Source organism: Heterocephalus glaber, unplaced genomic scaffold, assembly GCF_053883595.1.
Source record: "Heterocephalus glaber isolate CG9 unplaced genomic scaffold, H.glaber_assembly_v1.0 deba00001569, whole genome shotgun sequence".
NCBI lineage: Eukaryota > Metazoa > Chordata > Mammalia > Rodentia > Bathyergidae > Heterocephalus > Heterocephalus glaber.
The window spans coordinates 10,357,642-10,375,320 of NW_028258354.1; the positions used below are offsets into that span (position 1 = coordinate 10,357,642).

Sequence of the window (17,679 nt, forward strand, 5' to 3'; positions counted from 1 at the left end):
ATTTTTATACATCACAGTATTTATTTGTGGTGAAAATCTAGTCTCTTAACAATATTGAAGTATGTAGTACATTGTCTCAATTATAGCCCTTGTATTTTATAATAGTTCACTTGAACATACTCTAAACATCTAACTGAAATTTTCTTGCTTTGTTTTTACCCTTTCTCACATCATTTTTACTTCTCTTGTCCTATTTATTTATTAACCAAGTTCATTGTTTATTTTCTGTTCTTCCCACGATAATGTATATTCTATAAAGGTAGAGATTTTGGCCAATTTTGTTCACTGATGTATTACAGGTGCTCCAAACACTCCCTGGGACACACTAGGTATTTAATAAATACTTGTTGAATGCATGGATAAATGTTTTGCATTTGGGGTTATTATGAACAATGTGTTTTGAATCTAAGTCTTTGAGACTTTTATGATTATCTTAGGATACATTCTTAGAAATAGAATTCCTGAGTCAAAGAAACAAATTTTGAGGTTTTATTGTATATATTGTTAAATAACTTTTAAAAAATTTGTTCCAATATATGCTTCTAGCAGCAGAATATAGCTGTCCATCTCCCTGTATTAGCTCATGCATTAAGTATTATTTTAAAAATTATCTCTTCCGACCTGACTGGTGGAAAAATGTTACTCATTTTAAAAATTTACAACAATTTTTATAATTGTTTGATAACTAGTAAATTTGGAACTTTTAAAATTTATTTATTAGTCATTGGTATTTCTTCTTTGGGGGTATTACCTGATCAAATATCTTGTTGATTTATCTGTTGTAAATGGTAAAATTGATTTTCATTTTCTATTAGGAAAAAATTATGCATACAAGAGATTATATTTGAGAAATGAACACTCATGTACCCACCACCCAGTTTAAGAAATGAGTTGTCACTGGTTCTTTTAAAACCTCAATGTATGTCTCCTAATCCCATTCTTTGGTATCTTCATATTGCTTTTTTACATGTCCCCAAATAGTGTGTTGTTTTGCTTCTTCTGAAAATGGAGTTAAGTTGAAGTCTTCTGTACTTTTAACACTTCTTTCTAAAATTTATCAGTGTTTGTCTTCCACACTTGTAGCTCACTTGGTTTTACTGCTGCATAGTACTCTCGTATGTATATACCACCATTTATTTATCCAGATTCCTGTGAATAGACAGTTGCTATACCTGTATGCATGTAGGGTAGAACTGCTGGGTCATAGAGGATGTGTATGTTCAACTTCTCAGGACAATATGAGTCTCCTGTCCAATCTGGTTGCATCAATTTTTATTCCCACTGGCAGTGAATGAGTTTCTTGTTGCTTCACACTTTTTCTGATATTGTGCTGGAGTTGCTAAAAAATGGTATCCTATTATGGTTTGAATTTTACATTTACTTCATTACTATCAATGAAATTGAATTTCCTTTCAATTGATGACTGACTATTTATCTTCCCACATCTTTTTCTTTATATTTAATAGGTAACAACCATCATTACTGCTATGATTAGATCTAAAATGTCACCTCAAATTCTCATGTGTATGAAAGGTGATAGGATCTGGAGCGCTGTTGCTGATTTGCTGTTAGGAGGTGGGGCCTGGTTGGAGGTGGGCTACTGGGAACATGACTTGGAAGGGTTTGGCTCTTCCCAGCTAGTTCCTCCCTCCTTTCTCTACTTCTTGGCTGTCGGGTGGTGAATAGCTTTCTTCTGCCATGCTGTTCTGCCATGCCTTTTCTATTTTGCAGACAGCAGACCATGGACTGATACTGTGAACCCACACACACCTCCCATCCTTTAAGTTGTGCATGTTGGGTGATTTGTCTCAGCTACAAGAAAGTGACTAAAACAATTACTATGACCATTTGTTGGGTACTACTTTCTGTGTGCCAATCCCTGTGGATTGCATGTTATTGCCTTATCAACCAAATGAGGTAATTACCACCATATTTTGGGGACCTAGAGAGGATATTGTTAGAGTATGTGTAACAAACTATATTTCCTTAAATAATGGCTTTTACATCTTTATAACATGCACCTGGAGACCCAAGACTAGCCTGTAATTCTGTTAGACTGCAATTTGACAGTAGATGTCTAATTTGTAAAGTCTGTCATAGGCCTTTCAGAGATATTTTAAAAATCACTAATACTTATATGAAAGAAAACCTTTTCGAGTTTGTTTCTAGAGGCATTACCTTGTTACCTACCTTTTTAGAAAGAACAAGGACATTGGTGTTTTTGTTTGTGTCTAGAGATAGAACAGATCACTTACATGTGAAAACACCAAGTGGGGAAAGTACAAGCCTCCTCTCAGAAGGATTTTCTCCTGAAGGAACCCAATTTTGTTTGCTCAGTGAATGGTTTTTCCTGTTTGATTTCCAAAAAAGCAAGAAAAAAGAGAAAGAAAGAAGGAAGAAAGGAGGGAAGGGAAAGAGAAGGGAAAGAAGAAAGGAAGGAAGGAAGGAAGGAAGGATTCTGCTGATGATTATATGAGTCTGAAATTTTATCAAAAGAAAATGTAATTTTTGAGTTTTTTGAGTGAATCAATCCAGTAAGCATTTAGCTTAAGTCTGTTTTATATAAGATCCCAAGACACAGGGAGATGAGAGCAGGAGGATATCATGTTCATCTTCACTCTGTTTCCTATTTAGTTGGAAGGTTTCAAAGATTCAAAGTTGGAGGAGCCAATTTTTACAAATTACAAGTAAATTTTCTCTCATTTATGTGTAAGCCTAGTATATAATGAGGTTAGGTTAGGGTGCCTGGTCGATTCCTAAATGCACAGAAAGTAATCAGTTAAGAAATGTTTTCAACAATATTAATGGTTGTAATGCGAGGGTGAAGCAAATATCCCAAGACTTCCTGTCAACCTTCGTGAGAGAAAACCTACCCATAGGAAATATTGTGAAACAGATCGAAATGGACACAGAAAGTCACTGTCATTCTGAGCCACACTGTCTCCCACACCCTCCTATGGCAAGCCTGACTCAGAGCTGCTTAGGTGAGAGTGGAGAGGGGTGATGTGTTCTGTTGCCACTCACCTTTGGGCCACGTTAGACACAGAGAGGCCACTGGGCCAAAGGACCCTTGGTCTTCTGGGCTGAAGGTCAAGGGAGGGCAAGCAGCAGGTTAATGGAGAGAATGGGCCACAGAGAATGGGGCTGAACCTCCCTTTTCTGGTATCCCTGGCATGGTCTTTTCTCATTGTGCTTATCTCATCTGGCTCAAGTTCCTGCTATTTGATGTTTTTCTTTTTCAGTAGAATTTAAAATATATTAAAATCTTAGATAACCCCCCATACCACTCCACATTCACCTTTTCTTTTTACAGTTTTTTATTAGTACATATTACAGTGCATAATGAATACATTCATCAAGGGGAGTTGGTACATATGCATATGTGTCCTTGGGCTTTATAAAGGTATAATTTGCAGACCATGAAAGTTACCCATTTTAAGTTCACATTTCAATGATTTTTAGTAAGTTCACTGAATGGTGCAGTTATTACCAAAATCCAGTTTTGAAACACTAGATCCCTCATGCCCATTTGTAGTCAAACCGTACTCCCTCATACCCTTTCTTGGTCCCAGGTAAACCACTAATCTTTTATTTCTATAGATTTTCCTTTTCTAGACATTTTATTTAAATACAATCATATAAAATGTGGTGTTTTATGTCTGTAGTCTTTCATTTAGCATGAAGTTCATCCATGCTGTTGCAGGTATCAAAATGTCATTCCTTTTAAACAGTGAATAGAGTTTCATTGTTTGGAAATACCATATTGTGTCTTCCATTCATCAGTTAAGTCTATGGCCAATTGGGCTGTGTCCTCTTTGGGACCATTATGAATAAGGCTACTCTGAACATTCCTGTGTAAATCTTTGCGTGAACATATGGTTCACTTTTGATTGTGTATCTTAAGAGTAGAATTCCTGAGTCATAAGGTAAATCTATGTCTAACTTACTAAGAAACTGCCAAGTTGTTTTCTGAAGTTGCTGTATTATTTTATCTTTTCTATTATTGACTTCTTGGAGTGGGTTCTGTTTTGGTATGGATTCTAGCTCCATCTGTAGGCTTCTCGAGAGCAGTAATAGTACCTGAAATCCTAACTCTCACCACTGGATAGGTTTGTGGTCATTGATGATGATGACTATAGTGGGCTGAGTGGTGGCTCCAAAGGTCTGTCCATGTCAGAATCCCTGGAACCTGAGAATATTACCCTAAGTGGCAAAAGAAATAGTTAAGGGTCTTGAGAGATGGAATCTGGGCGTGAGCCTTAAATGCCATTGCAAATATCATCATAAGAGGACAGAGGCAGAGAGAGAGACTGAACACTGACACCCAGAGGAGAAGGCCACGTGAATACAGAGCAGGGAAAGAACCAGCTGTCAGCCAAGAACCGCTGACAGCTACCAGCAGCTGGACAGTGCAAAGAACAGATTTTCACCTAGGACCTCCAGAGGCAGTGTGATCCTGACAACCCCCAATGAAACAGACTTTGGACTTCTGGCCTCCAATGCTGTGAGAAGTTTCTGTTGTTGTAACCCTTTAGGTTTGTGTTTATTTGTTATTGCAGCCACAAGAAACTAATACAATTGCTAAAAATAGTAGCTGGATGAAGCAAGAGTAAAAGTTAAATGCAGCACATCTAGAAGTGATAAACATAGACCTGAACCCAAGAAATGGAGCAGTTTCCAATGGCCTAGAGGTAAGCCTTTTTTATGAATTAAATGCATTTCATTTGGACACTACCTGTCTTCAAATACTGGCTTTGCTACTAACTAGCTGGGTAGCTCTGGGCATGTGACTAAACCTTACTGTACATTGTGTCCCTCATATGTATAGTGAAAATAATAGTATTACACCCTTCATCCCCACTCTTACGGAATACATGGTGGGGGGGGTGCAGAATAAGCAAATTATCTAAACCCAACTGATTCACAATTCACTTTACTTTAATGTTCTCTCCAAAGTGTGCTATGTGGAGTTTTATTTCTGGGTGTGTTTTGGAGTAAAGGTCTAATTCATCAAAAAGTCTAATTCATCAAGGTTTGGGGAGTACTACATATCAGTCCTCTCTTGTAGCTATGTGGCTCACAGTTAGATAATAAAGACTCTAAGGGATGCTACTGCACAAACACTCCCAACTTATTGCAACTCATCTTCTAGGCATATTGATCCCTGTTTTCACTTAACTCCTATTAACATTCTGAGCAGCTAGTGCTCTTTAGGACACCATTTTTAAATCCCCATACTAGAGCTGTTATAGTTTCTACACTGTTTTGTGATCTTCAGCAAACCGTATCCTCAGTTTCTCCCCAGAATTATTTAACCCCCTCACAGAGATGCTGTGAATCAAAATTTCCACAGCAAGTTTCTCTTACAAGTTTGAAATGCTACTTTTGTGCTGGAATAACGTGAGCAGAAAGCCACCTTATTAATTCTCCTCTTCTTTCTGCCAAGAATCTCAATCATGCATGGAGGTAGGATGTCAGCCATGGTTTGGCACCTATGTAAAAGCATTGGTGGACACTTGGGCAAAGCCAGAGATGCTCCAACTTGCTTCCATTTCAACTGGATGGTCTGTTTGAAAGGTCTTTTTTTTTTCTTTAAAGGCACAGCTGCCATAGTCATTTCCTTCAGTACCTTTTTAGTCACTCACATGGAGACCTATTGTCATGGAATAACCTGTGTTCCCATCATCGTTTCAAGGGTGGCTCACATGTGGAGCCAGGATGGTGGCAGCCTAAGGCTCACCTTGGCTTATTACTCTGAAGCTGCCTCCTCAATCTGGTTTTGGTTTAGAAGCAAGGGAGTACGTAATCCAAATAAACAAGCTAGGGCAGAATAGCCAAATGACTGAACGCAAAGCAGCTTTGAAATTCTTGTAGAATACTTGGGGTTCAGCTCATGTGACACAAGCCAAGCACTCATTATTCAACAAGGTGCACAGTGGATGTGATGCCCATGGCTAGATTTGCTTCTAGAGAGGCAGCTTATGCTCCTTACCCAAGTGCTTTATGTGTTAGCCTCAAATACAAACTTTTTACAAATAATCATCTTTATAGAGTACAAAAAATTCACAAACCTTTTAGTTTTGGGAGTTTCCTTAACATGAGGCAAGACTAATTTGGGCTTTGGGGACATTTGGGGTTTCTGGAGAGTGTCATATGGCTCTTCATTGAATTAAGCCTCCATGGGTAGAAACAAACTTATTTTCCATCACAAACATAAGATTCCCAACTTGGCCAGGTTTCTGTCTCCTAGTAAAGAACAGCAGCCATAAGTTTGAGTGACCCAAAATAATCTTTTTCGGTTATGATGAATTGTTCACAGAATTCTGAAAAAATATCTTGCCCTGGTGGGTTATAAATGTAAAGCTATAAATTCTTCCTTTCTTAAGTAGTAACTAAAGTTCAAAGAATTTGACTGGAATGAAATATAAAGCAAATAAATTTTTGTTCCCTTAATTTGCCCTCTGTGTTCTTTCCTAATTTTGTGTTTTTGATACAAGTGCAGAAGAAATCTGACAAATGGTCACTGACTTAACTGATTTCATGACTATTTTTTCATTCTCAAGCCCTGGGTTCCCATAGCCATGAAGCTGAGAGAATAGATTTTTGGCCAATGCCTAAGTAAAGGAAAGCGTTTTACATTATCTCTAAATTGCTTCATAGGAGTTGAGTATCTCATAGGAGTTGAATATCTCTTATCCATAATTTCAGATTTTGGAATTTTTTTTGTATTTTGGAATATACATAATGAGATAGCACCTTGGGGTTGGGATTAAAGTCATGCATCTGTGTTTTGACTGCTCTTGTCCTAAAAGAGCAGGTGTGGAATCTTCCACTTATGGTGTCCTCTTGGTGCTCAAAAACTTTAATATTATGGAGAATTTTAGATTTGGAATTTGGGGATTGGGATGCTCTACTTGGACATGGACCTAAGAACTTGTTCCTGGACAAGGTCAACTTCAAGGTTATGTGAACTGGGCAGACCCCATACCTGGTATAAGCTCTGTGGTTGTCATTTTGAAATTCTTAATACTTTTTGAACAAGTGGTCTCATATTTTCATTTTGGTCTAGTTTCCTCACTCTCATAGCCAGACCTTCTTACTAGGGCTGTCTGCTTTCCCCTTCTTTCCTTCGAGCCATAGCACCAGATACAGCCTCACCACCATGCTCGATGCTGTATGACCATTCTCTTATTCACTGGGGCAGGAAGCTGAGTATTCACCATGCATTGAGTCAATCTTCAATGATCCCCTGTGAGTTTTGTGGATTATTTGTCATCTGAGTAGATTTTTCTTGCCACCCATAGGCTCTAGCTTCACTTCCAAGAAATGCCAGGTAATTTCAACATCTGAACATGATTAGGAGGCAAATCTGTTGCCTAGGAAAAATCTGGCAATGCAAAGGTTTAATAAAAATTATTTTTCCTTTGTAACTTTTACACACTTAGCAGCAATAAATCTTGAACAGGTGCAAAATCAATTTACATTTGGAGTTTACATTAGGATTTAAAAAAATCTTACCAAACACCTGAATATTCATTTTATGATGTCGGTTTTCTGTATATGGTTTCTGTTTTTTCATGTTGAGCCATATGGCAGATATTTATTCAATATGCTTATTAAATTTTTATATTTGCACCACTTGCATAAACTGCTCAAGAATTATTGCAACAAAACTTCTGTCTGAGTAGTCATTTGTTTTCTTTTCTTTCTTTCTTTTATATTCCTTTCAGAAATTCTTTTGAAATGGCAACATTTCTTCTTTACTCAATTTAAAAATTGCTTGCCTCACTATATCCTCTTTCCCTCTATTACTTTGTAGAAATGCTTTTATTAAACAGTACTTTATTGCAAAGAGTTGGGCCTGCTTGAAGAATATGAAAAGAAATAGTCCTGTTATTTCTCTGTCTGTAAGAGCATTGTGTCTTATATGATACTGATCTCTTTATGAAAACTTGCAGAAGACACTTTTCGCTGCTCTCAATAAGATCCAGGTTAAGGACTAGCTCATTTCAGGCTATACCTAGCGTATCACTATATAAATGTGTCTTGAGCATCACTGGACATAGATTAAGATGGAGAAAATATCAGCTACAAACACTACTTTCAGGAAGAATACTGTATGTGGCTGAAGGGAATATTTTGAGAAGCAGGTTGGGGTGGTGGTAAGAATTTCAAGGAGTGTGTTTGAGTAACAAGATGTTCAATAAACTTCCCTCTGAGTAATATGGCTGGACTTAACTGGAGAGATTCTGTTTGCAAGATGAGACACATAATTTTAGGGCCAGAAGTAAATGTTCTGGGATAATGGATGAGAAGGTGTATCCTGTCAACCATCCTTTTTCATTGCTTTTTCGTGCACTACCTCTATGTATAAATGTGTTAGAGATATTTTAAAAAGATATTTAAGGAGCAGTTTTCCCACAGACTTACATCTGTTGATCTAGCCCCGATGGAAAAACCTTATATGGTTTTAACTTCTCCTGACCAACTAGTTTGTGTGAGGATATGGTTTTGGGGACTTATACCCAGTCACAGATTCCTCTTCTAGGCTGGGCTGGAACTTGCGCTTCTCTTGCCTCAGCCTCCTAGAGTACTGGGATTAAAGGTGTGTACCAAAGTACCTAGTTTAAACTTTATTTCCGTTTTCTTATTTCCTCTTGGAAAATGGTATACATTTTTCCACACTGCCTTGACTCTTTCTTACTTTAACATTTATGCAAATACCTTCCTCTTTCTCTGCTCCCTCCTTTTCCCCTTCCTCCTTCCTTCTGCTCTAATTTCCCTTGTATGATAAGATCAGTGGTTCCATAAAGTAATAATTATTGGGCCTTGTTGTAAGATCTGGTTTCTATGGCTGTGGTGCTACATAAATTAACAAAATAATATTTTGGATGAAGATTCATAATACATCTGGTGGCCAGGGGTGCTCAGTACTCAATCAATTTACCAAATAATAAAGACCATACTATTACATAAATAAACATAGGTAAGTAGCAAAGGATGTTAACTGTATATAGAAATTAAAAACAAAAAACACAAGTGAATTATACTATACCTAATCAAATAAAGTACCTATGTGTATTTTTATTAAAAGTAATTCAACATATAATTGGTATTATTCATTTATAATATGGCTAATAATGAACAAATTGCTGGCCTTGAGCTCCTAACTATATTTCCAAGTGTCTACAATGCATTTCCAACAAGAAGTCCCAATGGCATTTTTTGGGGGGTACTGGGGATTGAACTTGGGACCTTGTACTTGTGAGGCAGATGGCAGAACCACTGAGCTAAATCACCGGCCCCCAGTGGCATTTTAAATTTAGCATCTTTGACCCCAATTCAGCATTTCTGGAGATCCTTGCTCCTGCTCCACATCTGCCCTTCCTGTGTTCTTTCCCCAGTTGTCTGCAGCATGGTTCAGAGGTCTATTCTGAACTCTGTGTTCATCTGGTCATCTAGTCCCCTGCTCAGACCCAGAATCCCTCAAGGCCCAACTCTGCTTTCTGACCCTAAAGCCACTGCAGATCCTAACATCTCTCCCAATGGGGTATGTGCACACATTAAAACCCTATTTTTAATTTTTTCCTTTTAACATTTAAGGCTTTATAATGCACCTATCAATGCAGATATCCATGTCAATAAATATTAGTCATGTATAAGACTGCTCATGAGTTTTGAGTGGAGTGTGTAAGTAAAACAACTTCACGATGATTGCTCTAGATTATTGCAGTTTGTGACTCTGCCTTCAGCCTAACTTCCCCACTGTTCTATCATGGATCCTTTAGTACAAGTAAAGCACATAGAATAAAGTGAACACTACATATGTGTCAGATACTATTGTTTTTTTATTTAGACATTTGAATAAATCAGTTGGTTCTCCTACTGGGATTCCAAAGTTAGTGTCCTGGGCCCAGGTCTGCGTTGCCAAGTCCCTGTGACCACAGACTGACACCCTGTTCCAGCCAATTATAGCACAAAGGTCACTGTGCTCCAGCCCCACCGCATAAGATGCACACACTCTGCTTCCTCAATCACTTCTCATTGTCACCTCCTTACATCGTACAACCGAGCCTGTCACAGCCTTGCAGAAGAAAACCTATAGACACTGTATTCTTTATAAAGTTAACTTCACACTCTTAGGAGAATGAGGGAGAATTGCATACTATATATTAGAAAAAGACTCTAGGATGTGCGGAGCTTTATGTTTCTCTGTATCTGCTAAGAAAAAGGAAGAAGGGAGAGCAGCATATTGTTAATGCTTTGAAGTAAGATGACAGGGATTAGAACCTTGGCCCTATCACATGTGATCTTGGGTAAAGTAGTTACTATTATCTCTAAGCCTCTGGTTCTGATCTGTAAAAGGACATAATATTTGCCTCCTACGATTACAAAATAACACATGCAGTGTACTTGGATCTTTAATAAATGGTAGCACTTTTTATTTGTGACATTCTGACATCTCTAGGAAGCCTTGGGACACCTACTAATGGGATACTGCTATGGTTTGAATGTGTGCCCAAAGTTCATGTGTTAGAAACTTAATCCCCAATGCCACAGAGTTGGGAGGTGGGACAAGATAAATCATGCGTAGATTAATGGATTAATGCTGTGATTACAGGAGTGGGTTAGTTACGACAAGAGCGGGCTGTTATCAAACCAAGTTCAGCCCCCTCTTGCTCTTGCACTCTCTTGGCCTTCAACACTTGGTATGGGGTGATGGGCCACATTTGGCCTTGCTCCATGTGGTGCCATGCTCTTAGTCTTCCAAGCTTTTTGAACAGTGAGTTAAATAATTTTTTTTCTATATGAATTACCCAGTATTCTTTACAGCGGCAGAAAATGGACTCGGACAGTTATTTAACACATCCTCGTTAGAGAAGACTTCTTGAAATAAATGTCAACTAACCTGAGATATGACCTAAACAGGAAGATTGTGGGCAGTGACGATAGTGTAGTGCAACATGGCTGGAGTATGGCCTGAGAGCTACTGGCAGTGTCAGATGATAGAATATCTGATCTTTTGTTTTTTATGGCACTGCAGATTAGCAACTACCACTAAATTGCAACCAACTTTATTTCTATAAGATAGTACATGCAAAGACCACTCCATATGACTCAGAAAACTAAAGCAGCACCTTTATTTATACATACAAACAGTATAAAATGTTTATTACGTAAGAGCTGTGTTTTGTTTACAATATATTATATTGCTTCAAGCCAATGCAAAATCTTCATACATTATATTCCCTATTTCATCATGTTTACAATATATTATATTGTTTAAATGCTACTACCATAGTGTAATTTGGGGGGAAGTTTTTTGTTTTCAATACTGAAGTTAATGGAATAATAGTAAGGTCAAATACATTGTATGAGAGCTTAAAAATACAGTCAATAAAAATGTGACAAACATCTAAATAAATGACAATAAAATTTGAAATGTTGTAACCTCAACCCTACTAACTGCTTCATCCAAACCCTTGTGATTTATGCATTTTTGCCCAATTTAACCTCTCTAATGTTCCCCAGCCCCTCAACACCATGAATGTATTGTAATTTTGCAAATATCTGCCACCTATACACTGAAAAGACAAAATTTTAACCTGATCAACTGACATAATATAAAATCTGTCTCAAAGGACTGAAAGAACAAAATCTATACCATCATGCTACAGACATACTTAGGAAACTTAAAAGGAAGAGTAAATATCAGCTCAGTGATTTATAATGAAGCTAATAAAATTCAGGCCAGTATTCTTAAGTGTAATGAGCATTATTTGAACATTGAACACATGAAAGGTTAACAAAGGCTATGAACTTGGTGTAACTTAAAACGTTTCAGATGTCTTAGTTCACCAGATGTAATTGGATTCAGGTGGATCCTGCGGCTCCTCAGCCTTTTTAAGTGAAGGCGTGTGCTGCAGCCGGAGCCGGGCGCCTGCTGGCCTCAGGGCATGCAGGAGGCTGGCTCCGTACCCTGCAAAATTATTCACAGCTTAAAAGAAAAGAAAACTACAAAAACAGGCTCTCAGATTCATCATTAGCCATTCAAATGAAATCTATTTTCCCTTTTCAACCAAGAGTGAAAGAGCACTATGACCACAAAAAGCTACCTGAACGAAGAGATGGTATAGATTCAAGATCTCTGTTAAAAGAAACCCATTTTACGAACTCCATCAAATCTGTCTCCTGTTGGATTTCTCACTCTATATTTTGGCCAGTGTGATTGAATGGAAAGGCATTCTCTACCCAAGGGCTGGTAAGAATCTAACACCCAATTCTCCAATGCTTCTGCAAAGGATTTGGTCATTCATTGATCCTTTTCAAAAGGTTACTAAACCAACCTAGCTTATATTGATCCAATTCAATTTAACAACCTAAATTCTTAATGTAGATCCCATGATTAAGTGTGGCTACTGCACTCATACAAAACAGGAATTTTTATAATAATTAAGGACTTCCATTATATGTGTTAGAGAAAGGGTTATAATCTGAACTGACTCCTTATGGGGATTTGTGAGTTTCGGTCAAGGTGGCATCTGTCCATTTCCAGCTCAACTTTAAGTGAAATTTAATACTGAGTTCATATCTTGAGACTTCTACCTGTGAGCTTTTGGAGGTGCTTGGGGCACTGACTCATTTCTGGTTTCCTAAAGCTGATCCAAGATAGCAATTATGTATTAAAAATTTGTCTCCATTTTCCTGTGCATCAGAGTCAAGCTTGGCATTTCGTTTGTTCCTTGTGGTTTTTAAATGCAGGCATGCTGTTAAACAACCGCTGAGAACAGAATATTTGTTCCTGAATGTGTTTCTTTGAATTGTCAGCATGTAGGCTAGTAGCTCATGGGATGGTCAAAGTATGAGCCAACAATGCTCTGGAGTAAATCCTTACCATGCTGCTTGACTTGCCACCCATGAAGCCCAAACCACCCAGCTGGTAAGGGTGAGCCTAAGCAGGGATGCCTGTCTCCAGGATCCTCCTCCCTGTTAGGATGCCTGGGTGCCTAAGGACCTCCCAACATGTCAACTCACTGAGAGTTTGTTCTTAGCCGAACTCTCTGACTCAGAGCTTCCTTGTCACCTCCCTCTAGTGAAAATAAATCATGTTCTTTCAGCTTGATTATTTTTGTTAATATTTTAAATGGCTGGGTGGCCTTTCCTGGAAAACACATTTGCATTTGGGTCAAGCACCAAGGTACCGGAGTACAAAGCCTTGTTCTGAAAGAGGTACAATGGTGGCAGATTAAGCAGTGTGGTCTACAGTGGGGGCTTATTTGGAGGTGTGCAGACTTGTCAGAGTCACTCACCTATTGCTCTACTACTGAAAGGCCCTGAACTTGCTTACTTTTTGGAAGAGTGATTGGGTGTACCAGAGGAGACAGTGACCTTGTGGCCCCCTCTCATCATTCTTGATGATCACCAAGCCCAAGTGTGAGACCCAGAGACCTTTGCAATTGAGTGCTGGGGTGTATGGTCTGATCTTAGGTTTAAGGACCCAAGGATCCCTAGGCTTCTAGAAAGTTACTTTGATTCTGGGACAAGCTTTGGGCTTTGTAACCAGTTGAGGGTAGCATACAAGATTTGGCTTACTCTTTTCCAAAATGGCTCTAGAAATAATTAGTCTCCTATAGGTGTTTTAGTCCGCAGGCTTCCCCTCAAAGTATCTCTCAATGGGGATACCATTCATGCATGACCACTGGCTATTTCCCAGAGGAGCTGAATTTCTGTGCCCACCTGAAACTCATTCACTCAACCACCCAGACAATGTAGTGAGTGCAAAACAATCAGGTCAAAGGCTTACTTTGCCTAGACCAGGCATCAAGCTACCTTAAATAAACATATGTATTATACATATACATCAGAATAATGTAATGTGAGCATTGTAAAGTATGTGCAGAAATTAGAAATTAGAAAGTTTGCAATAAATATAAATATTTATGTACTAAATATATATTTGTATGTAAATATATATAAAATAATTGAAAATATTTAAAAACTACAACTTCCCTCATCAGCTGCACTAATAATTTCCATATTCACTGGACTGCATGCATCACCTTTTGTAGATCACCGATTTAGAAAAATATCTGATATGTAATTCGTTTAGTCTGTATCCATTATTTTGGAGACACAATATGACAGGCACATCTGGACTTTTGTTGCTGAAGAATATTATATGGCTGGAGCCTTAGTTTCCTCAAAACAAAGTGGACAGAGGGCCATGCTTAGGATTCTGAGTTCCAGGTGCCAGAAGTACTAAACTATTATTTTGTTCACTTACTAATTGACTTTCCTTCCCACTGAGGCATGAAGCCCATGAAGTATGGTCTTCTCTTTCTGTTTCCTGATGTGTCCCCAGTGCCTAGATTCCTGCTTAGTACAAAGGAGACACCAATCAATACTAAATGACTGGATATATCAAGCTTCATTTCATGTTTAAAATAGCCCAGTAGTTTGTCTATATTACTGTTTTCTTTTTGGTAGTCAGTAAATTTGAGAAAATGCAATTCCATTTTACCACTCTACCATGGAGAGCTTCATAGGCTTTTCTTTTCCCTCAAAAGATCTTATTTAAAACATTATATCTGATATAATTTAAAGATTTTCAAAAGCAAAGCTCGTCATGTTTCCTATGTATTGATAAATCTTGAATTTTAACATCAGCAGTAAGTAGATACTGATTCTACATTTGATTTAAAATCTGAATTTAGATGATCATTTCTTGCCAATTATTGTGTATGCCATTTATTGTGTTACCAAATTAACCTGTATTACTAATTTAACCTAGAAGAAACGGTGGCTATATGTTACAGGTCTGGTAATATCTTACAGTGATGCCTTACTTTTTATACCCTCAAGCTTAGACTCAGAGAAGAAGGGGCCAGGAGGCTCAATGCTCGTGACTTGCCAGGCAGGCCTGAGTTACAGGTTGTCCATTAGCCTGTAGAGCCAAGAAGCAGAATTGAAAGAGGCTGGTTCTCCGAATGATCTCCCACTCACTTTTATTGCAGTGCCTTCCATTCCAACCTTCTTGACACTGGCATTTGTTGGGTTCCTGGCAGGTTCCATGTGCACCACAGCCCGGCTCACAGACAGCTAGAAGCAAAGAAAATAAAGAGGGTATTCTGAGTTTTCTCATCTCAACAGAATTACATAGCTACTTTCCCTGCAATTCTTTAGAATAGGTTAAATTTGGCTTCATTCCCTATTTTTTTCCCTAAGTCAATCTCCAGGGAAAAATCAATTTTGGACTTTTGAAAATTCCTAAGAGTGACTTTAAACTAAGCATCATGTTTCTCATTCACAAAAGACTCTCAGTAGAATTCTGCAACTACTGGACTGTGGAAGTTTATTTTCTTTAAGAAAACCCCTAATAGACTTTTAAGGAAAAAACATTCGGTTGTTTATGTGTGTAAATTTTTACATGCATGGGTTCCATACAATGCTGTTGGTCTGTATAAAGGAGACATATATGTCAGTGAAGAAAGATTAACCATGTTGTCTAGGGAGCATGCAATAGGCATGGAAGTTATGTGGTAAGAGAAGGCTGCTACTTTAGTTATACCCCAGGTTGAGGTGTTCGTTGTACTTACGCTTAGAACACAGGTCTCCTTGGTAACCTTTGGAGCACTTACATTTGCTTTTACTAATGCATTTACCTCCATTTCGACAGGGTTGTGGGCATTTGCCTGAAATAGAGAAGAATGTAAATAAGCAGGGACTCAGTGTTTCACTGAGTGGTAAGTACATCTTTCAATGGAGTAACAACTCTTTGAGAAGATAAATGCTTTTAAGTGGCAGTCGGTTCAGCTTATTTGAGGTCTACTCTAGGTTTTATATTGAGTTTTATTTTGGGAACAGATAAGCTAATACCTTTACTTATGATTTTGTGTATATATGTATATATCTTCTTCCATAATAAATGTGTTACCCAAATGTTGTATTTCCATTATAAGTAATTATAAATAATAATCTTTTATCTGATTCAAGTAATTTAAGATGTACCCTACTAAAAGCTAATATATGAATGACTCACTAAATTATCTTTTCTTGAGTCCTGGTTTTTGAATGTTACTTTTTCTGAAAGCAGGCCTACACCTGTGCCTGATGCTATATCTTAGTTTAGGATCCTCTTGGAAGCAAAGCCTGCATGCAGTTTATTCAGGGAAGTGAGCACAGGAAATAGGAATGGAGGCAGGAGAAGAGTGATGCAGGGAAGGAAGGAAAAGAATCACACAAATGTGTTTGTGGGTTAGTCACCACTATGGACAACTAGGCTCTATCCTATGGGGTCCTTCCGAGGAGCCATACTGACTGAATTTGAGAGTTGTCCCAAAAAGGGGGAAGGGGAGCATTTATTCATCAACACCTGTCACCCACTAGCTAAAGCTTGCTCTGTGGGATAAGTTCCTCATATTTCCATGCTGCAGCTGCAGGATGTGACTTATAAGGAGTCATCAGAAATATTTCTCAGTGGAAAGCAAAGGTGGAAGATAAGCTACAGTCAGCTTACACCTGTGCAAAGAGGTTGCCATAGACAGCCAACTGAAAGGTTGGTTGAGGGTGTGTGAAGCCTAATTCTACAGCTATGCATTTTTCTGGAATGCTTAGATCCTAATGATACATTATTCTTTCCTTTTAGCTCTTTCTCTATCTGCCAAATGAGTGTTGTTCATGTTTTTACAGATCTTTTGATTTTTCTAGTAGTGAGGATTGAAACCAGGGCCTCTGCAATGAGCTATATGTCTAGCTCTTTTTAAAAATTTTGTTTTTAGTTTTTAAATTTTTAGACAGAGTCTTGCTAAGTCACTGAGTTCACCAGGCTGGGTTTGAAGATCCTCCTGTTGCAGCCTCCCAAGTGTGAGGATTACTTGTGTGCTACCACACCTGACCACTTTCATAGATCTTTGAGTCACAGAAATTTAGCACCAGAACAAGGCCTTACATATAAAATTATGCAATAACTTTCTTTTATTGTAGATGGTATTTATTTTCCCTTTGTAGTCTAGAATTTGCCATCCTAACGCTGCAGTTTTTGAAGAAGTGGAAGAACAGAAACCATAGTGCTATTCCAAAGAGAGCAAGTAGCCATTGAGTTTTGGGAGTGGACAAGTTTGGATTTTTATGGTTCCTTTTCTTTTTCCCCCCACTTTAGCAGGACACTCATTACAAAGCATTCTGAGAAAACAATGAAAATTAATGGAATCTTTGTCCTCAACCAACCTACCTTCCATTTTCTAAACCTTTCTTTTTACAGCAAAGGAAAGCTTTGAAAGAAACAAATTACCATGTATATTTACTGACAGGACTATTCTTGACAAACAAACAGTGAAAATCATTTTACTATAAACATTTTTCTTCTGACTTACCCAAAAGGACTTTATTTGTACATAAACTGACCAAAGCAGCATTTAGTCATTATGGAGACATCACAGACATAACAATATTGGAATAACCTGGAATACCATTAGACTTCAAGTATTTTTCTGAAGCAAATGTATTCCAGAAACAATTATTAAAACAAACTTTATAGTAGAATACTACTTTTTGTTGACCAATAAAGGTATAAAAAAGTCCCATTTGCTAGTTTTGAATACAAGAATATTATTTACTCTCTAGTTAGATTTCAACTCTTACCTAAAAGAAAGGAATACCTAACTCCAAGTTTCTATTTGC

General features: G+C 37.8%; 1 protein-coding gene across 6 annotated transcripts in view; it reads right to left on the bottom strand.

Moving 5' to 3' along the window:
- Positions 1 to 11,118: 11,118 nt before the first annotated feature.
- Positions 11,119 to 17,679, bottom strand: part of Wif1 (Wnt inhibitory factor 1) — an 84,527-nt gene continuing 77,966 nt past the window's right edge. For 2 of the 6 annotated variants that reach the window (XM_004861109.4, XM_004861111.4), the window contains 3 exons: positions 15,597 to 15,692; positions 15,004 to 15,099; positions 11,119 to 11,980 (listed from right to left, as the gene is read on the bottom strand). In XM_004861109.4, the coding sequence (XP_004861166.1) occupies positions 11,856 to 11,980; positions 15,004 to 15,099; positions 15,597 to 15,692 (317 nt within the window). In that variant the 3' untranslated portion in view covers positions 11,119 to 11,855. The remainder of the gene's footprint in view (positions 11,981 to 15,003; positions 15,100 to 15,596; positions 15,693 to 17,679) is intronic. The other 4 variants (XM_021241525.2, XM_004861110.4, XM_087192246.1 and 1 more) reach the window with 2 other exon arrangements.